The sequence below is a fragment of the Lissotriton helveticus genome, chromosome 1_2 (genome assembly GCF_964261635.1).
Source record: "Lissotriton helveticus chromosome 1_2, aLisHel1.1, whole genome shotgun sequence".
Classification (NCBI taxonomy): domain Eukaryota; kingdom Metazoa; phylum Chordata; class Amphibia; order Caudata; family Salamandridae; genus Lissotriton; species Lissotriton helveticus.
In genome coordinates this window covers 188788471-188810041 of record NC_136058.1, presented here as the reverse complement: position 1 = coordinate 188810041, position 21571 = coordinate 188788471, and the positions used below count along the sequence as shown (strand labels likewise).

At 53.2% G+C, this 21571-nt stretch overlaps 1 protein-coding gene across 46 annotated transcripts in view; it reads left to right on the top strand.

Annotated features, from left to right (window-relative positions):
* The window catches only part of LOC144799531 (uncharacterized), a 5513712-nt gene that overhangs the window by 2545472 nt on the left and 2946669 nt on the right, over positions 1-21571 (top strand). For 45 of the 46 annotated variants that reach the window (XR_013603860.1, XR_013603862.1, XR_013603865.1 and 42 more), the window contains one exon: positions 7478-7534. The exons of the other annotated variant lie outside the window; for it this stretch is intronic. Coding sequence is in view for 42 of the 45 variants with exons in the window: in XM_078671256.1 (XP_078527382.1) it covers positions 7478-7534 (57 nt within the window). In the remaining 3 variants the exon portion in view is untranslated. The remainder of the gene's footprint in view (positions 1-7477; positions 7535-21571) is intronic. 46 annotated transcript variants of the gene reach the window in all.

The following is a 21571-nucleotide window of genomic DNA, read 5'->3' as shown; positions in this document are numbered from 1 at the left end:
ACGGACGGCCATCTTGCCGTGGGCCTGCAACCAGCCCGGATCCCCGGCCTCGATTTCGGAGGGCCCGCCGAGGGGGCTGACCCATCGCGGCGGAGTGGGGGTCGGCGCGACCGGAAGGCTGACCCGGCTGTGGAGGACACCGCAGACTTCTCGCGCAGGCCGCCGAGGGCCTGAGGCGGCGCCTGGCGGGTGTACACGGACGGAGGCCCAGATCCGAGTGGGGCGAAGGCGGCGCTACGCCCAGCTGGTGGCGTGTCTCATGCTGCGGAGTGCACTGCGGACGTGGCTGTTGCGACGGAGCAGGTACTGTGTGGAGCAGTGCTGGCCTGAGGTCGCGCGACAGGCGCTCTGGGGCAGAGACTTCTAAATCTGGAGCGGCGTCGGCCGGACGCCAGACGCAGGAGTGGGTGCCCGGCCCCTGAGGGCCTGATTGTTCGTCTGGAGGACTGGGAGCTGGGAAACTACCAGGGGCCCACTAGCGCCTTGAGGGGGCCGTGCTGGCACTCTAGTGGTGGCGTATTGGCACCTGCGTCATGGGCCCCGGCCTGCGGGCGACCTCCGACCTACTTCGGCGTGCCTGATCTTTCTGGCGCAGGTCTCTGCCCTTGGCCCCGGATGTGCGCTGGTGGGGGCACGGAGATATGTTTGTGCTCCCCTGGTTTGGGACCTGCTTTCTGGCCCTTACGGTCGTCCGTTGGGGGCCTGGCATGTCGTGGCGTAACCTGCATGGCTAGCGGTCCGTGTTAGCGACCAGGGAGTCGGAGAGTGGACCTACACTGTATCCAAGACTTGACCAGTAGCCCTCGCCCTATACCACACACAGGCCAGCTGGGTGGAGGTGCGTCCTGCGACGCTGTTGACACTACGGCACGGACCTCTGGTGCTTGCCGCAACTGTGTGCTCTGGTGGTGCGTCATGGGGAAGCCGCGGAAGGGCGCTGGTGTGACCTCGACGGACCAGGCTGAAGACCCCCCTGATGCGCACGACCATCGATCGCCGGGTAGCCAGAGCCCAGGTCTTCAACAACAACAGATGGACATGATCCTCAAGGCCATAGGGGACACGAGAGAGGCGCTGCGTCAGGATATTGCGCTGGTTTCGACGAACCTCGGCCTACTGAAAGCGGATCATGACAAGCTTGCCGACCGCGTCAAATCCACGGAGCTGGTGCTTGAGACACTCGAACCGGCCCGGAAAGCGACGGACGCTACGCTGGATGAGCTGGTGCGTAGGGTGCAGCAACTGGAGAGGAGAGCGGCTGATGCAGAAGGGCGCAACAGACGCAACAACATCAGAGTGGTGGGTTTGCCCGAAAACGTCGAGGGGGATGACATGGTCTCTTATCTTGAACGTTGGCTATGAGCTGTGGTGGTACCTGAGGGCCTGACGAGCTTCTATACTCTGGAGAGAGCCCATAGGGTCCCGGTCCGACCTCTGGCCCCGGGCCGTCCTTCTCGGCCTGTCATAGCCCGCCTGCTGCACTTCAGGGATCGAGACATTATCCTGCGGCAAGCTAGATCAAATGGTCCGTACAAGGTGGACAATGCGTCTATGTCCCTCTTTCCTGACTACTCACAAGAGGTCCAGCGCAACCGCTTCTCCTTTGTTGCTGTCAAGCGAGCTCTCCGCGACGAGGGAGTCCAGTATTCTTTGCTGTTCCCGGCACGCTTGAAGGTGCTGGTGGACGGAGTGGCGACGTTCTGTGACACTCCGGATGACGCCTGGCAATGGCTGGAACGCTACCGTGCGGGCAAGGATGGTACGGGAACGTGGACGGAGGCCACTGAGGGCCGACCACAGCCGCGACGGAACAGGCGCAATCGGAAGCGAGGACTGAGCCGGCGATCCCCACCGGCATCGCAGACGGAACTGGAGAGACAGGCCGCCTTGCAGGCGGTGTCGCTTATTTCTGGAGCGGCGGCGGAGGGCCCTGTGATGGACTCGGCTCCCGATTGGGCTCTGATGAAACGGGTCTGGGAGGCTCGGATGGGGGTTCGGAGAAGGAATCTGGGGATTTACCTCAGGTTACCCCTCAGACGGCCGAGGGACTGTTGGACGAGTGACTGCCAGGCAGCTGTGCAATGAACAGTAAGGAGGGGTGTTTGGCCTATGGAGATGACTATGACAGAGTTACTTGAGATCCTTTCGGAAGGGGTGTTGGGTGGTGCTACTCTCCCTGTCTTTCGGGGGTATTGATGGTGCTGCCGGGGCCCCATGGCACTATGACCTTGATTGGGCGGGGGCGCTGCCTGGGTGGTGGGGGGGAGAAGTTCTTTCTCACTCGGGATCGGCCCATCACGGTGTGGTGGGTCTCTGGCTGCCCAGCCGGAGGTGCTGCGCTATCCCCTCTATCTCACATACTCTGTGAGTCTCAGGTGCTTTCCAGAGTTTCCCTCACATGTGGGGGCAGGAGTTTGGAAGGGTAACAACTGTTTGATGCCTGTTCTGGGGGTGGGTGGGTTGGGGGAGGGTTGGGGGTGTTTGATGTTGCAGGGGTCTGTCAGTGTGCCACTAGGGTTGTTGAGGTTCTGTTACAGCTATAGATTTACTAATGGCGGCTAAGTTGGAACTGAAATGTGTTACATGGAATGTGCGGGGGCTCAACTCCATGAGTAAGAGGTATAAGGTGCATGCATATCTAGTGCGTAGGGGGGTCCAGATAGCCTTTCTGCAGGAAACGCATTTGACTCTAGCGGAGGGGCGAGCGCTGCAGCGGCGTTGGAGGGGGCAACTTTACTATACTACCTACTCTGCTCATGCTAGGGGGGCGTTGATTTGGGTTCGGGGGGGCGTCCCCTTCCAGCCCATAACGACGGAGATTGACTCAGAAGGGAGGTTTGCAGCGGTGCTGGGGAGACTGGATGGCCGAGACGTCACGCTTTGCAGTGTTTATGTCCCTAATTTTGACCAAGCCACGTTCTTCTCGGCGTTCTCGACAAGATTGGTGCCACTGTTGATCGGCACGGTGTTCATAGGGGGGGGACTTCAATTCGGTGGTGGATGTGGATTTAGATCGCTCTCATCCTCCCCTGGCTCAGTCGGCGGTGCGCAGGGTGGCCAAAGCCCGGAGGGCCTGGCAAGAGCATTGGGGCTTACTGGACACCTGGCGTACGCTCCATTCCGACGATAGGGACTACTCGTTCTACTCTGCGCCCCATGATCTCCACGTCCGCCTCAACACCTTCCTCTGTACTGCTGGGGCCCAGGAGCTAGTGCGCAGTAACGAGTACTTGGCGAAGACTATCTCAGACCACAACCCTTGCTTACTCACAGTCCTCTGGTCTAGACAGCGGCAGCCGATTCCCACGTGGCGACTAAACCCGCTGATGCTGGAAGACCCGGTATTCCGCTCGGAATTGCAGGAATGCCTTGAGCGCTATTTCCAGGAGAACGCGGGCACCGCCACTACCAGAGCGATCGAATGGGATACCTTCAATGTGGTGGTGCGAGGTGCGTGCCTCTCCTCGTCGGCCGGGGTACGTAAGACGCTGCTGGCAGACGTGGAAAGGGAGGAGGACTCGCTTCGGCGGGTGGAGAGGGCTAGCCACGCGGCAGAGAGCGATAGGGAGGAAGTCCTGGCGGCAAGGGAACGAGTAGCCGTACAAGTGGAAAGGCTTCGCTGCCATGACTACCGGGAATACATGGTTCGGGCCCACGCTGAGAGGGACCGAGCCGGATCGCTGCTGGCGTGGCTGGCAAATCCCCACTTTGCGGGCGCGCCGATTCTGTCCCTAGCTACACCTGCCGGGGCGCTGGTTCACTCCCAACGGGAAATTAATGACCAGTTCCTAGCTTATTACTCGACGCTGTATCGATGCAGGCTACCCTTGCTCCCAACGGGTTTGGAGGCCTTCTTGGAGGAGGCCCAGCTGCCGCAGCTGGACCCAGAACAAGGGAATGCCCTGGGCGCGGCTGTGACGCAGGGGGAGATTAGAGCGGCGATTACACACATGGCTCGGAGGAAGACGCCGGGGGGTGATGGTCTTCTGGTGGAGTTCTATGCTGCATACCTGCACCTTCTGGCGCCTCAGTTGTTACAGGTATACGGTGAGGCGTGGGAACTGGGCAGGCTGCCGGAGTCGGCGAGGGAGGCGATCATTGTGCCGTTGTTGAAGAAGGGCGGCCAATCCACAGCGAGAACGGCATACCGTCCACTCTCGATGCTTCCTGTGGACTATAAAATACTGAGCAGGATTCTGGCTACGCGTTTGTCGGCTCATATGTGTTTCCTCGTCCACCCGGACCAGGCGGGCTTCATTCCCACGCGAAATACCTCTGCGTGTATACGGCGCTTGCTACGGGTCATGAATGTTGAGGGGGAGGGTCCTCCGACTGCGGCTGTCCTGTCGGTGGATATCGAAAAGGCGTTCGATAGCGTGGAATGGCCGTACCTGTTCGGTGTGTTGCGTCAGTTTGGATTGGGGGACGGCTTCGTCCGCTGGACGCAACTGTTATATGCTTCCGCTACTGCCAGGGTTCGCACGGGCCGTACAATATCTGCGGCATGTGCGGTGACGAGGGGTACTAGGCAGGGCTGCTCCCTGTCCCCGCTTCTATTTGCCTTGGCGATTGAACCACTGGCGGCACGGGCGCGCCAGGGGCGGCTTTATGAGGGGGTATTGTTGCGTGGTGTCCAACACCACATCTCTCTGTATGCCGATGACCTCCTGTTGTACCTGGCTGACGTGACGACCTCGGTGCGGGGAGCGCGGGCCTTGCTCCGAGATTTTGGCGAACTATCGGGTCTCCGTGTTAATTGGTCCAAGACCTGCCTGTTCCCCCTGACTCCCCGGTGTGCACGACCTGCGGAACTTGGAGAGCTACGATGGGAGCCGGAATGTATGCCGTACCTCGGGGTTCACATTTATCATACCCATTCGTTTCTGTACGAGGCAAATGTGGGCAGAGCGCTGAGAGGCATCAGGGGCAGTATTGGATTCTGGCGTACCCTCCCCCTGTCCGTGGCCGGGCGAATAGCCTTACTGAAGATGGTGGTTCTCCCGCGCTTGCTTTATTTTTTCTGTACACTACCGGTGAGGATCCCGCTCTCCTTTTTCCGGACTTTAAGGTCACTGGTGATAGGATTCATATGGGGCTCTGGCAGGAGGCGTGTGGCTCTCTCCACCCTACTTCGATCGCGGGAGGAAGGTGGGCTAGCTGTGCCGGATTTTGAATGGTACTACCTGGCGGCACAGCTGCAGTGGCTTACCCAGGCTGTAGCGCGGGAGTTTAGGGGGCCGGACGGCCCGCATGACAGATTTGTACAGCGCCATGTCCTGTCCTTCATATTGCCCCAGCAGGGATTTCGTCTGGACCAGTTGTCTATGGAGGAACCACCCTCCGCCACTGCTGGCTTCGTAGTCAGAAACGGGCAGGTATCCACGTCCCATATGCGCCGGAGATCCCCTTAGGCATGTGCACAGCCTTACCGCACGGCGGGGACTGGTCAGGGCTAGCCACTTGGGAAGACTGTGGGCTCCACATGGTGGGAGATCTGTACAGGGATGGTGTCCTGCTGTCGTTTTCCGACCTGCAGGAGGCATTTGATTTACCAAGAGGCGACTTCTTACTCCATGCGGCTTTGGTCTCTGCGATCCAGAGACGCTGGAAGAGGGGTCGGGCGGAGCCACCTACGTCTTTGGGCTGCCAGAACGTTGTGATGGCAGCTGGCACCTTTAAGGCTATTACTTGTTTGTATAAGAGACTGGCACTGGATGCCCCCCTCCCCCTGGATAAGCTGCGGGAACGCAGGGAGACGGACCTAGGCCGACAGATACCGGAGACTACTTGGCCCCAGCTTGTGCGCCGGGCCTGGAAGGGCACGCGCAATGTCCGGTTCCAATTGGTCCAATACTACACACTCCATAGAGCGTATTGGACGCCGGCTAAGATCCAGCGGGTTTTTGGTGGGGCGCAGTCGGTGTGTCCCCGTTGTAATTCGGAGGGTGCTGACCTTGGACACATGTTTTGGGCCTGCGCGGGGCTTGGTTCTTACTGGGCTGATGTTGTGGCCTGTCTGAATGAGATTACGGGGCGTCAAGTTGAAACTGACATGGGAGTTTGCCTTTTGCTCTGGTTCCCGCACACCCCAACCACGAAGGTTACCAGTAAATTCTTCGACCTGGGGCTGATCCTGGCCAAGAGGGAGCTCACCCTACACTGGAAATCTAGGGGGGGTCCCAGCTTTCTGAGATGGCGGGGATGTTTTCAGCAATGGGCATCTAGTGAAGGGATTCTCCGCTTACAACTGGCCAACCGCGCAGCTAACGATAAAGCGCTAGACACTGCCAGGGCGTGGGGCGCGCTAGTAACAGAATTACAATCAATGTCAGAAGTCGCGGAGGATAGTGAGGAGGGGGCGCAAGCGAACCAGGGGGAGGAGAGAACGGTGGGGAGGGCGGGGACGCCTACAAGGGTCATTGCATGCTAGGATTGCGTAACAGCTAGCGGTCAATGGAAATGGATCACCGCACCAAGGATTGTGGAATGGGTTGGGGATACATGCACGACCCTGCATGGTGTTTGGACCCAGGCGTGGGAACTGCTGCTCGAGTGCTAGGAGGAGTCACATGCCTTTCCGTGCTGAGTTATGACGCGCTGCAAGGCTAATGTATGGGCACACTGACAAGGGGGGGCGGGGGTAGAGAGGGTGGGGGCTGTGGGAAAGATAGGATACTGATGTGTAGGGCGTAATGTTTGCCATTTTGATCTGTAGCATGCAAATGGAGAGCTTGCCATCATTTGTTCGTTTGTTGATATGGAAAACCAATAAAATTTTGTTTAAAAAAAAATAAAAAATCAAGTACAAGCCAAAAAAAAAGGGGGGGGGAGAGTAGGGCTTATTAGCAATTTAACGCCGATAAGGCACCTTGAATATTCGGAAGTGATTAAAAGTTAACACCAACGACTCTCCAGTCAGAGCAGAATAGTTGGAAACGCTCATCTTTGTACTGCCAGCCAGAATAAAAAGGGACTGAGTTCCTATAATTCAATGCAATACTACAATTCATGATGGAACAGGCTAACTGCGATCTAAAAAGAGATCTGTTGGGCTAAAACGTTTGAAATAGTAGATCCGAAAGAGTTCCATTAAAGGATTGGCTACCCATTTTTTGCGCACCAAACAAAAGTCATAAGTTTGCACAATAAAGGGTAGGAAGACTATCTGGAATGTGTAACATGAAATTAATGAACTTTTTTTACCATCTTCCACAGGAGAAACTGTAATTATAATTTGAAAGGGAACTCACATGCACATCATGCCAGAGCCACATCATAATACCATCGATTAAAAAGAAAGAACTTCCAGATGTCAAAATTAAAATATATTTTACAATTATGTGATTCAAATGGCAAAACGATTAGATTAATTCAATAACCAGGACAGTTGTATAAAAGAGGTATGTTTAATTTTTGTGAGTGATTTTAAAACGAAATTTCGGGCTCACTACATTTTAATTCCTTTGTTTTCTTGCAGAAGGAGCAAACTCAAGAAGATCGTCGACGAGAACCACCAGCTGGGAGCCAATGGCAGGCAGGTTTTCGAGACTTTTTAAAATTCTATGAAGATAGGAAAAAAAATCAGGAGTTCTATCCTATTAGAATCTGTAAAACGCATGCATGTGGTTCACATATCTGTTAACACAAAATGACCAATGTAATCTTTTTTGAACTCCTGTAAGACTTTGGAAATTTTGTGAGATCTCCCAGAGCACTCCTCAGAAGCCCCCAGGGAAGAGAATGGGAAACTGTGGTACCAATGCACCCAATCCCCAGGTGAGCATTACATTGTACAAACATTCCCTGATGTGTCCCACATGTGGCTGCCATGATTAAACTAATAATGAACAATTGGGTCATTTACATGTTGGTGAAATAAGTGAACAGTTGTAAATCGGTGGTTCTCTCATTACTTTAAACTTGCAGTTCCCCTACCTCATTAAGAGCAGGGCTTTTACTACAAGAACCTCCACTACATGGTAGTTGGATGTGCACCTATGCCCTAAGTTACCTATCTGCGAGCGACTCTATCATCCTCACCTTCCTTTGCCCACACAAGACAGAAGTTAGTTGGATGTTAACCCATGTGCTAAAATACCTATCTGCGTGCACTTCTAGCATTCTGGATTTCTTTTGGCCCCAACACCCACAGAAATATACATCTGTTATTTTCAACACCAAGATACCCGTTGTGGTGAACGTGCACTTTACAAATACACCTGTTATGTTATGTTTTGTTAAATCTGCGTCCTTGCTGCGGCTCAGATCAGAAATTGACCCATTAACTGGCTATAAGACCCGATAGACACATCAATCCACAGATTCATTACCTTTGAATTTTCCGGGCGGCATAGTGAATCTGGAATATTTTTCTAAGAGCAATACCCCTGCGTGCCAGTACACGGCGCCTGTCATTTCCAGGTGACATAGTTGGTGTCGTCCACACCGGAAGTGACGTCTGTGCCATCTATATAGGAGCCACCTTGGCGTGCTGATGTCAATTCTTTCAGCGACAGTCAAGTGCTGATACGTGAGGAGAGCTACCATCTCATCAACTTCTTACTTCCTAGGTGTGTAGGTAGTCATGTCTATGAAGACTTCAGGATTCAAGCCTTGTGGCTACTGTCACCATGCTATGTCGGTGACGGACCCACATTTGGTTTGTTTGTTGTGTCTCCAGGACATGGCTCCAAAGGCCTAGAGGGAGCAGTCCTTAAAGCTGCTTGCGGCCCGGTAGGCAATGCCATGCTGGTCTACTCAGAGGTCTTGGTCCCGGTCGAGAGGAAGGTCCAGGGCCTGTTCCAGGAGTCCCAAGACCTTTACGTACCACTCAATGTCATCAGGTCACTCAGGTAAGAGGCAAAAGAAGTACAAGAAGTCGAAGCGTGCTACAACCTCTCCCCTTCCGTCAACTGACGCGGCGGGGGAGCCTCAGAATTCAAGTCCTTGTTCTCCGGAACCTGTGCATGGTCTGATCTGCTCTTCTCTGCTTTTCTGGAAGCCGGAGCGACCCCCACACAATTTAAAGAACTGCGATTCTCCTAATAACATGACAAGAGAATCTGGATTTCATTAAAGACACGGAGCCTAACATTATGCATATTTCTTTTAATGCTAACTCCAAGCAGCCACTTAGAAGCAATACATCATAAAGTGAAACAGATCTAGAATAGAATCTTCCAGATGTACAATAGCTATGCACATAGGATAGTCTGCCTCTTTTAAATGTAAGGTAATAAGATAAGTTCTGATAGATACATCTGCCTTGTGGATTCCTCACCTTGTGAATAACCCCCTTGCGTCAGCAATGTTCGGAAAATTCTTCGTAGCACGCCGGCGTGGACGACGTCATAGGAACGCGGCATCGTGCGCGACTCCGTCTGACGTCACCAACCCCTTATTAGGCCTACGTCGGCGTGATGACATCAGTTCCCTTTTTTCCGCGTCGTAGACGCTAACGGTTCTGGGATCTTCTGTTGTTACAGATAGAGACTTTGTTACTTTTTGTGTATTACTGTTTCTGTTCTTCTTCGAGGATGTCGTCGAAGAAGACGGGTTTCAAGCAGTGTGGCTCATGTGCCCTGATGATGTCGATTACCGATCCACATGATGATTGCTTGTGGAGTTTGGGTTCGGATCATGACATCAAGGGCTGTCGATCCTGCTCTAAGATGAATCCGAAGGCTCTGCGAGAGCGGGAGGTTAAACTTCTCATAGCCAAGATTAAAGGTAAAGAAGCCAATAGATCTTCGAGATCAAGATCAAGACGCTCCAGATCGAGGCCGAAGTCAAGGTCGAAGTTGCGATCGAGGTCGCGATCGAAGTCGCGATCGAGGTCGCGATCGAGGTTGAGGACCAGATCGGAGTCAGCGTCGAAGTCAGCTTCTGGGCATGCTTCGGGTTCCTCGAAGAGAAAACATAAGAGGAAGAAGCATAGTTCTCGCCATCATTCGGGGTCATCGGACTCGAAGAAGTGGTCTTCTCGGAAACATCACAAGGACTTTGTGTCTCCGTCTCCTGCTGGTGGAGCCATGCCGATACGGTCTCGAGAGCATACTCTGGATCCGGAGTTGGTTCCGAATCCGGCTTCGGGCCAGTCTTCGGAGCATGAGGAGGTCGTGGAGGTTCCACAGTCACCGACTGCGGAGGATGACCTGGAGGGTCAAAAGGGTCAGGAGGAGCCGAATCCGGAGCAGCCTCCTGCGGAGCCGTCAATGGGTTCATACCCATCTTTTCCTGGTCCTGGTCAGGATCCTTCGCATTTCCTAAATGCTATGTTTTGAGTATATGCGAGGGCAATGTACTCCACTGGAGCACCTGCGGGTCCCATGGGTCCTTTGTCTTTTAACTTGTGTGTCCCCCAAGCTTATGTACCGGCGCCTTTTCTACCTTTTATGCCGACTCCATATCCTCCTTGGCTCCGCCGAGGGCATCGACTCCGTGCACGGCTTCGCCGGCTCCGGAGCGACCTCGAAGTTTGGATCGGGGCACGACACCGGTTCCTGTTTCTCAACCTCCAGTTGTTCCAGCTCCTCGTTCGACGCCGGCTCCGATTCCGTCGGAGTCGTTACCGGATCCGTCGACTTCGATTCGTCTGGAGTGGTCGAGGCGTAGAGCCCAGCGTCTCTTGGAGGAGAAGGAGTATGGGGAACCTGAAGTGGAGGAAGGCGAGCTTCAGGAGCATGAGGATTGCTCTGAGGATCTGCATAGTGCAAGCAGTCTTGAACTTTCTCCAGAATGGGGGTTGCCTGTGGTTTCGGATGCGCCCTCTAGGGATGTGCAGCCTGATTCATGAAGCGAAATAGCGCCCGCAATGGCTGCGAAAACGCAATTGCGGGTGCAAAACACGGAATCGGCATTCAAGTACGAAATAGCGAAATCGCTAAAAAATAATAGCGAGCGGAATAGCGATTACGCTGTAAAAGTCGCAGACTCCGGGAAGTCGAGCATTAGCGATAATGAAATAGCGACCAACCACGGAATCTGCGAATTGAATAGCGAAACGCAATATTGTCTCAATCGGCATTCATGAAAGAAATACATTAGCGAAAAAGCGCTAAATCGCACATTTGCGCGGCGCAATTTAAGGACAACTCAAAGCAAGTGGTAACCATAAAAGCCATGATTAACCAAAATTTGAAAAACTGTTAGCCAATCACCAACAGGTCCAGGCCTGACCAATCACACATAAGGACATTCAGCAGCAGCAATAGGCGTTCCACAATGCCTGGGATGTACATGGTGGTGAGGCGGCGAAGGCTACAGCGAGCAGCACGGAGGAGACGCATGAGGCAGGCAAGGATTTACCGGCAGCGGGTCACCTTGCTGGGTCAAACCAGAGAACAGATTTATGCTAAATACAGGCTGAATGGGGAAATGATCACCTGGCTGATACAAGAACTCGACCCCATCATGCAGCACCCAACAAGGCGAAACAATTCTGTGCCCACACATGTGCAGGTATTGTGCAGCCTGCACCTCCTGGCATCCGGCAGTTTCCAGGGCATAGTAGTCGCTGCTGGGGGGATATCCCAGCCCACCATGTCACGCTGCCTCCACACTTTTGTTGACGCCATGCTCACCCAGCTCCACCGGCACATCACATTTCCCACGAGCCAACAGGATTTGGACCTCACAAAACTACAATTTTATAATGTTGCCCATTTTCCCCATGTCCTTGGCTGCATAGACTGTACCCACGTCGCCATCTGCCCACCAGCTGGCACGGAGTATATGTACCGCAACAGGAAGTCGTACCACTCCCTCAACATACAGATGGTCTGCAATGCCAAGACCATCATCACTGACATTGTGGCCCAGTACCCAGGGAGTACCCATGACTCCTTCATCTTCAGGCACAGCGGACTCCACACACGACTGATCAGGGGAGAGTTTGGGGAAGGACACCTACTTGGTAAGTACACTTTGTCGACAATGTCACATTGCTATGAAGTAACTGCGCTGCACAGGCAATCAACATCTGCTCCTCTCATACAGGTGACAGTGGCTACGCCCTACGGGAATACCTCCTGACCCCTTACCTCAACCCTGCCACACCTCAGTAACGCCGCTACAATGTTGCGCACATCCGGACAAGGAACTGTATTGAAAGGACATTTGGCCTGCTCAAGAGCAGGTTCCGTATACTGCACAAGACAGGTGGGGCCATGTATTACAGTCCTGCAGCGTGCTGCCGCATTGTGGCTGTCTGTGCAATGCTTCATAACATTGCAACCAAGCGCCGGATACCAGTTGACATCTCAGGCAGTGAATCTGAGGGGGACGACCGGCCACCAGCACATGCGCACCATGCACGCGGGGAGAACCCAGCTGAAGGCCACAGACGTCGCAACCACATCACAGCTAACAATTTCTAGCCCACCCCCTTCCCCCACCCCACATATCACAATTGCATGCAAACTGTAATGATTACACAAGGCGTATGTGTGCACCAAAATAAATGTATTTGTTATAATCACAAAAAAATAATGGGTCTTGGAAACAACTATATACAAAATGCAGTATTCATGCATACTGCATGAGACGGTCCATGGCAGGCTTAAGTTCAGCCTGCGCCTGTGTCCCTGACACAATGTCATTGGCGCCTCCGGCGCACAATTTGCAGGCGCCTGGGAGGCTCTTCCTCCTCCTGGGCAGCTGGAGCAGGCGTAGCCCTTGTGCTGCACCTAGGTGGGGGGGCCTGCGTGGCAGAGTGGCTGCTGACACTGGAGGCACCCTCACTAGCATCATCACCCCCCACAATTGCCGGTAGCACAGGTGCGTGCAGTGCGGTGACGGCGGTGGTCAAATGCTCCAGCACCCGGGTAATATCTTCGCAGCACTGGACCAGTTGGTGCTGCTGGGTCAAGGAGCGCCGCGCAAGCAGGGTGGTGGCATTTGCCGAGACATAATTGGAGCGGCTATAGGTGGACAGCCGGCTCAGCAACTGGTGGTGGCGCCTGCTTGCAACACTGCGGTGCTTCACCAGCGCTGCAGTGTTGTCTTCCATAGCCGCCGTCATGCGGTCCATGGCCGCCGTCATGCGGTCCATCCTCTCCCCGACTCCAGCCACATTGCGGCCTATCTTATGAAGCTGGAGCTGGATTGCTCCTTGCTGCTGGGACTGCCGCTGGTGTATGCGGAGCATGCGCCGCTCCACGCTCATGCAGGCATGGAGATGCCCATTGCCCCGCCTGCTGTTGGGCCGCTGTGTAGCGGATGTGGCTGGCCCAGATCTTATTGGCCGTGCTGCTGGTGTTGTTGCAGCTGGTGTTGCAGGTGCCGCAGCCACTGGAGGCACATTGGTGGGGTGCCTGGCTCTGGCAGACGGTGGGCCTGCAGGTGTTGAAGCAGCAGAGGCGGGGGGCCTGGCCTTGGCAGACGGTGGGCCTGCAGGTGTTGAAGCAGCAGAGGCGGGGGGCCTGGCCTTGGCAGACGGTGGGCCTGCAGGTGTTGAAGCAGCAGAGGCGGGGGGCCTGGCCTTGGCAGACGGTGGGCCTGCAGGTGTTGAAGCAGCAGAGGCGGGGGGCCTGGCCTTGGCAGACGGTGGGCCTGCAGGTGTTGTAGCAGCAGAGGCGGGGGGCCTGGCTGCTGGTGTTGGCGCTGCTGCAGGGGCTGGTGGCTGTGTATCAGGTAGGGATTCCTCCTCCTGGGCCTCCTCATCGATCAGCAGCCTCTCACTGTCACTGCTGTCTCCCGCACCTGTGAGGGTAAGTGGATACTCATTAGGTGCATGTGACTGTCAGACGTGCAGATGTTACATGCATGCTGGGTGTCATTCCCTGGGTGGCTGTGTATTTGCGCACTTTGGAACCTTTCTGGCCGCATTGTGGTACTACTACATTGTGGACATACTACATCTCCCACAATGCTTCAGGGCATTTCCTGATGCACAACATAGGCATGACTAAGGGCCAATGAGTGAGCCTATTTGGTCAGGGGCGGTCATAGGGGACAGGGTCGCAGTCGCATGCCACTTACCTTGGGTGTCTTGGGTGGGGCGGGAGGAGTCCAGAGGGGTCACGCCAACACACGCCTCCCTCTCCAACGTGTCCTCTACCTGGTCCTCCAGGGGGGTGTTGGGTGGGACAGTCGGTCCACCACCTCCGGTGCCTGATGCCTCACCAAGGCGCTCCGCAACCCTCTCCTTGGCACGGCCTCGGAGGTCGTACCACCGCTTTTTGAGTTCCTCCAGAGACCTGTCCGCAACGCCCACAGAGTTCACACTGGAGGCAATCCCAACCCAGATCCTCCTCTTCTCCTGCTCTGGGACCCTCCGGGAGTTGGCACCAAACAGCTGGTCGTGGTTGGCCACCACCCCTTCGATGAGGTTCTCCAGCTCCTGTTCGGAGAATTTCAGTTTGCGCTTGCGGCCAGCGCTGTTGCTGGGGCCTGGCTGGGGTTCCTCCGACATGGCGGTCGCTATTTCGGCGGGGTTGTGAGTCGCTAACGGCGGTTTAGCGGCAGCTTTCGGTCTTCAACACTCGACTGATAGCGTCACTGTGTTGTTTGGGGGTGGGATTTGGCTGCTTCCTGGTTGTGATGTCATCACGGTGCTCGTAATGCGTCTTCCCGTTTTCCAGATCCCGCGAGATAGCGACTCGCATTCCCGATCCCACGGGATTGCGAGTCGCTATCCCGTGCGATCGGGATTGCGAGTCGCTATCCCGTGCGATCGGGATTGCGAGTCGCTATCCCGATCGCAGGTAGCCGGAAATAGCGATTTTTCTGCGTTTTTTGTCGGTCGCTAACGGCTTTAGCGCCCGCGTGCGAGTCGCTATTTTTTCCCCGAAAAGTACATGAATGCCGTTTTGCGTTTCCTCAATAGCGAGTCGCTAATAATCGCTATTAGGGACACGCAAAACGGCCCGTACATGAATCAGGCTGGTGGTGCCATACCATATGGTAATCAGAAAGGCTGCTTAGTTGCTGAATTTGACTTTGCCTACAGTGGAGTTCAAATCTAATATCCTTACGGAGGTCTTGCATTCCCCTTCGGCAGTCATTTAGCCGACTCTGCCATTCACTGAGGCTCTGACTGAACCGATTATAGAGGTCTGGAAAAAAACCTTTGTCTGCACCTGCGGGGTCTAGATCAGTGGCGAGGTGTTATAGGGTGGCTCCTGGAGACCCTGAGTTCTTGTCATCTTACCCTTCGTCGGAGAGTCTGGTGGTGCAGGCCGCTTGTGCGAACAGATCAGCAGGCTCTTTTCCCCAGGTTCCTGGAGATAAACAGCCTGATTCATGAAGCTAAATTGCACTCGCAAAGGGCAAGATTCTCAGAATCTTGCCTTTTGCGAGTGCAATTTTGGCATTTGGGATTCACAATCCCAAATGCAAAAATCGCTAATGAAGAATTAGCTAATATGCGAGGATTAGCATTTAAGGAATCTCTATTAGAGATTCCTTAAATGCTATTCATGACACTTTCAAAAATTGCGATTTTGCAAATTTGGGCCGCTATTTACCGAGAGGTCAGACCTCTCGGTAAATAGCAAAAACTTAGAAAAATGCTTTTAAAAGCATTTTTCTAAGTTGCATGTTGCACACACACATGTCCTTTGGACATGTGTGTGCGCAACACCTGTTCAAATGTGCATTTTAGGGGTGCTACAGGGTGTCCTTTGGACACCCCTGGCACCCTTAAAATCGCTATCTTATTTGCGAGTAGTAAATTGCTACTCGCAAATAAGGGATACTCCCCATTCATTCCTATGGGCCTTTTGGCCCATAGGAATGAATGGGGAGTTATTCCTTTTTTTGCGAGTAGGAAATTTCTACTCGCAAATAGAGAACATGTAGGAATCGCTATTTATTTAGCAATTCCTACATGAATACCGTTTTGCGTGTCCTCAATAGCGAGTCGCTATGATTCGCTATTAGGGCCACGCAAAACGGCCCGTACATGAATCAGGCTGAAAGACTCCAAAAAGTTGGATAAAGCTGCTAAAAAGATTTTCTCCTCAGGTAGCATGGCTTTAAAATCAATGAATGCTACTTGCTTACTAGGAAGGAATGTGCATGCTTTAATGGACTCGGTCAAGCAGTTGTCAGCTAAGCTTCCGGAGGAAGACAGGAAAAACTTTAATGAGGTTGTTTTGGACACTCAGGCGGCAGCCCGCCAGGTTATTCAGAGTGGCATGGACACGGCGGACTCTGTGGCTAGAGTGATGGGTTCTTCAGTGGCTACCAGAAGAGCTGCTTGGCTAAAGTACTCAGAGTTTTCCGCTGACGTACAGGCTACTCTTATGGATTTGCCTTTTGACAGAGTTGGCCTCTTTGGGAAGAAAGCGGAGGCAGCTTTAGAGAGGTTCAAAGATAGCCGGGCGACGGCTAGGTCTTTGGGCCTGCAAGCGAAAGGCTCAGCCACCAGGAAGTTCAGGGGCTTTGGAAGGTCCTCCTTTCATCCTTTCAAACAAGGCCAGCAGCAGCAGCAGCAACAGAACCCTCTGTACAAGTCTTACAGAGGTAGACAGAGGGGTCGTGGACGTGGATGTCAGGCCTCTTCCTCCTCTACTTCCTCCTCTAATACCCACCCCCACCTACAACAGCAAAGCAGCCCTAGATCCGCCATTCCTGATCATGTGGGTCCGGTAGGGGGCCGGCTTACTCATTTTCTACGGGATTGGGAATTGGTTACATCGGATCTTTGGGTTCTTAATTTCGTAGAAAATGGGTATGCGCTTCCTTTTCAGGAGTTCCCTCCCAATTACCCTCCTTGCCAAGGTTATTGTTCGGAGGACCACCTGCTTCTCCTGCAGGAAGAAGTCCTGGCACTGTTCAGAAAGGGTGCGATAGAGGTGGTTCCGGAGCAGGAGAGGGGTCAGGGGTGCTACTCCCGGTATTTCCTGATCCCCAAAAAGGATGGCAGACTTCGACCAATCCTGGATCTCAGGATCTTGAACTTGTATCTAAAACAGGAAAAGTTCAAGATGTTCACTCTTGCGCAGGTTCTTCAAGCGCTGTTGGAAGAAGACTGGATGGTGTCGATCGACTTGCAGGATGCTTATTTCCACATCCCCATCCTGAAGTCGCACAGGAAGTATCTCCGTTTTACGGTAGGTTCGCAACACTACCAGTTTGCGGTCCTTCCGTTTGGACTTACTACTGTGCCTCGAGTTTTCACCAAGGTGATGGCAGTGGTGGCAGCACATCTCAGGAGGTCGGGTATACCTGTATTCCCGTATCTGGACGACTGGCTGATCAAAGCAGAGTCACCGGAGACGGTGCTCCTTCATCTGCAAAAGACAACTCAGTTGTTGCACAGGTTGGGTTTTTCGATAAATGTACCCAAGTCTCACCTGGTGCCCTCCCAGGGCAACCTGTTCATAGGTACGGTACTGGACACTACTGTATGTCGTGCATTCCCTTCACCTCAAAGGATTCGCGACATACAGGAAATGATTCCTTTATTCTACAATGGAGCGGTCGTTCCAGTCCTGAAGGTCCTTCGTCTGCTCGGTCTGATGGCTTCTTGCATTCTGTTGGTCAACCATGCACGCTGGCACATGAGGGCACTCCAGTGGTGCCTCCGCAGGCAGTGGTATCAGCACAATGGAGATCTCAGGGAGTCAGTGAGGATCTCCAGAGAAACTGCAGCGGATCTGTCTTGGTGGGGCGTGGAAGGCAATCTGTCTCAAGGAAAACTTTTCCAACTGACTCCATCGGTTGCCACAGTGATAACGGATGCATCCAATTTCGGGTGGGGTGCTCATCTGGGGGATCTGGAGGTCAAAGGTCTTTGGTCTCCAGAGGAAAGGTTGCTTCACATCAACCTTCTAGAGTTGCGGGCGATACGTCTGGCGCTCAAGGCCTTCCTCCCTTCCCTTCGCGGTCAGTCGGTTCAAGTCCTGACGGACAACACGACCGCGATGTGGTATATCAACAAGCAGGGAGGAGTAGGGTCGCGGTGTTTCTGCAAAGAGACTCTGCATCTCTGGTCCTGGATTCAGGACCATCAGATTTGTCTGATGGCAAATCATCTGGCCGGAGTTCTGAACGTACGTGCAGACGTTCTCAGTCGGCAGTTCTCTGCCGACCTCGAGTGGAGGCTCCATCCGGAGGTTGTTCACGACATCTTTCAGATGTGGGGGACTCCTCAGGTGGACCTGTTCGCCACTCGTGAGAATTCTCACTGCCTGTCATTCTGCAGCCTCCAGTATCCGATGCAAGGAGCACTCGGGGACGCGTTTCAGTTGAGTTGGGGAAGTCAACTCCTTTACGCGTTTCCTCCCATACCCTTGATTCCTTGGGTTCTGAGGAAGATTTGCCAGGACCGGGCCCAAGTCTTATTGGTCGCCCCGGATATGCCAATAAGGGTGTGGTACACGGACCTACTCCACCTCTCCTCTCACCCGCCGCTCTGTCTCCCTCTCAGGGTAGATCTCCTCTCTCAGATGGAGGGGCAGGTTCTACACCCCCACCTCCAGACATTACACCTTCATGCCTGGAGATTGAACGGGGCAACCTGAACTCTTTTTCTCTCCCTCACGATGTGGTGGATGTCATTCTTTTGGCCAGGCGTGACTCCACCAAGTCCATCTATTCGTATAGATGGTCTAAATTTGTTGTTTGGTGTAGGGAGAAGGCTGTTGACCCTTTGAGGGCTCATCTGTCTGATATTTTGCAGTTTGCTCTCTCTTTGGCGCAGCAAGGATTTGCTGTTGCCACAGTCAAAGGTTACCTTTCGGCGTTATCGGCATTTCTCTGCTTGCCGGACCAGCCGTCTCTTTTTAAATCTCCAGTGGTTTTGAGGTTTCTGAAGGGTTTCACGAATAAGTTCCCTCCTTCTCCTTTTATCGTGCCTCAATGGGACTTAAATCTTGTCTTAACTTTCTTGATGGGTTCTCCCTTCGAACCCTTACACAAGTGTCCCATGAGGCTTTTGTCTTTCAAGACGGTCTTCTTAGTTACGATCACCTCGGCAAGGAGGGTGAGTGAGCTTCAAGCTCTCTGTTCTAAGCCCCCATTCCTGACCATTCATGTTGATCGAATGGTTCTTAGGACCAGGGCTGCTTTTCTGCCTAAGGTGGTAACTCCCTTCCATCTAGGGCAATCCATTACCCTTCCTACCTTCTTTCCTCCCCCTCACCCTTCTAAGGAGGAAGAGAGACTGCACCGTCTGGACCCTAAGAGGGCGGTGTCTTTTTATCTGGACAGAACTAAAGACTTCCGGATGGACGATCAGTTGTTTGTTGGTTTTGCTGGCTGTCGGAAGGGCAGAGCGGTGCACAAGCGCACACTTTCCAGGTGGATAATCCTGTGCATCAAGATTTGCTACTCCCTGGCGGGTAAGGACCCTCCTGAGGGTATAAGAGCTCATTCTACCAGGGCAAGGTCTGCTACTTCTACATTGTCTAGAGGTGTACCTGTTGAGGACATTTGCAGAGCCGCGACTTGGGCCTCCCTCCACACTTTCGCGAAGCATTATTGCTTGGATACCGAGGTGAGGAGGGACGGCCACTTCGCGCGTTCTGTCCTCCAAGATTTCCTGGTATAGCAGTGTGGACACCCTCCTCCGGGAGTGGGGACTGCTCTGGGACTCTATTCACAAGGTGAGGAATCCACAAGTCAGATGTATCTATCAGAAGAACAAGTTACTTACCTTCGGTAATGCTTTTTCTGGTAGATGCAGTATCTGCCTGTGGATTCCTCACTGACCCACCCGCCTCCCCGTTGTCCACTCTGCAATACCTGGGTTTATTTGTATATATATTGGGTTTTTGATACCTTTGCTACGCACTATGTGTGCTGTTCTGATTTGTATGTACTATGTACACTGTATATATGTATATTTGCTGTCATTGGTCCGTCCGGGTGCCTCGAAGGCACGGAAAAAAGGGCAGAACTGATGTCATCACGCCGACGTAGGCCTAATAAGGGGTCGGTGACGTCAGACGGAGTCGCACGCGATGCCGCGTTCATATGACGTCGTCCACGCCGGCCTGCTACGAAGAATTTTCCGAACGTTGCTGACGCAAGGGGGATATTCACAAGGTGAGGAATCCACAGGCAGATACTGTATCTACCAGAAAAAGCGTTACCGAAGGTAAGTAACTTGTTCACTTCTTCTGTACAACATTTTCTTTCTTTCTTTCTTTTTTTCTTTCTTCTCTTTTTTGTGTGCATTCCAAATGGTAGAAACAATGAAGATTAAATGAAGGAGACACAGAGGTAATTTTTTCTGAACATTTTCCTTGTAGAAATAGCAGTTTACATGAATCAGTTGTGTCCAGTTATCTGAAATAAGAAAGAGTATTAGTGCTCTGTTGTCATGTAACTGAGAAAGTTGTAATATCAAAGCGGGCACGTTTTTTTTTTTTTTTTTTAAACTTTATTTTTCAGATTTACATTGTACAAACATACAAAAATCCCCCCCAATGGCATCAAAACCGCACGTAGTCACATCGTCTGACTCACTAAGGCACGTTTGTTGGCTAGAGGCTCCACTGAGCCACACGATCACTCCGAAGGCATAGCAGGATAACATACAAGAGTTGCATTACTCTGAGAACATAACCAGTCCACACACTACGCAGTGTCCTAGCTCCACTCTAGGGGACACCCTTGGCCTCCCCCTCAGAACCCGATCCTCGCGGCGAGAATAGCTCGTCACTCACCCCTTCAGGATTGCTGTGTGAAGTGTGTCCCCGTCCCCCCAATCCTATAGCGCACATAACCCACCAGGCCAGTAGGTCCTCCTGTAATTTTTCATCCCTCCTGCTGCACTGCATATGCGTTTCTTCAGCTAGGGACCATTCCCTCACATCCCTGAGCCACGTGGGTATCTCCGGGGCCCTCTGACCCACCCAGGTGATAGCCACCCTGCGTCTAGCTAGGACCAACATCAATTGCATTAGTCTATCGGACAGCTTTCGTTTCTTTGGCCTAGGGACCAGTGCCAACAGGCAGTGCAAAGGCGTCAGTGTGATCCGTAATCCCGTCGGGGCCACTATACGTTCTACTACGCTCGCCCAAAAACTCTGAATTAGCGGGCAGTTCCAAGCCAAGTGTAGGAACCCGGCCCCTCCCGCGCCACATCTGGGACAAACATCATCCCTATCCGGGGAATAGCGCTTCAATAAGATTGGAGTGAGGTAGGTGCGGTGCATGAAATTAAAATGTATTAATTTAAAGCGTGCATTACAAGATACCTTCCGTGTGAGTGCACCTATTCGCTTACGTTACCCCTGGTCGAGTGGTGTACCCAAGTCCGCTTCCCAGGCCGCCCACGTCGGTGGCACCGGGGGGGCTGAGTCCCAACGCATAGCATCATATAGTAGGGAAATAAGTCTACGGCCCTTGCCACAAGACAGCAGGATATTTAAGGTGTGAGTCATTGGGGACGCCTCTGGATAATGAGTCCAAAGCGACTGCACTACATCGCACAGCCCCTGATAATGCAGGTACTGCCCTCTTTGAAGACCGAAGGTCTCCTCCGCTTGTTCGTAGGTCAGGAAGGTCTCGGTGGGGTACAGGTCGGCCAGAGTTTCACAGCCCCCCTCCCGCCAGACCCAGAAGGACATATGTTGTTCCATTGTCACCATGGGCTCCAGGATCCAAATCGGTAAGT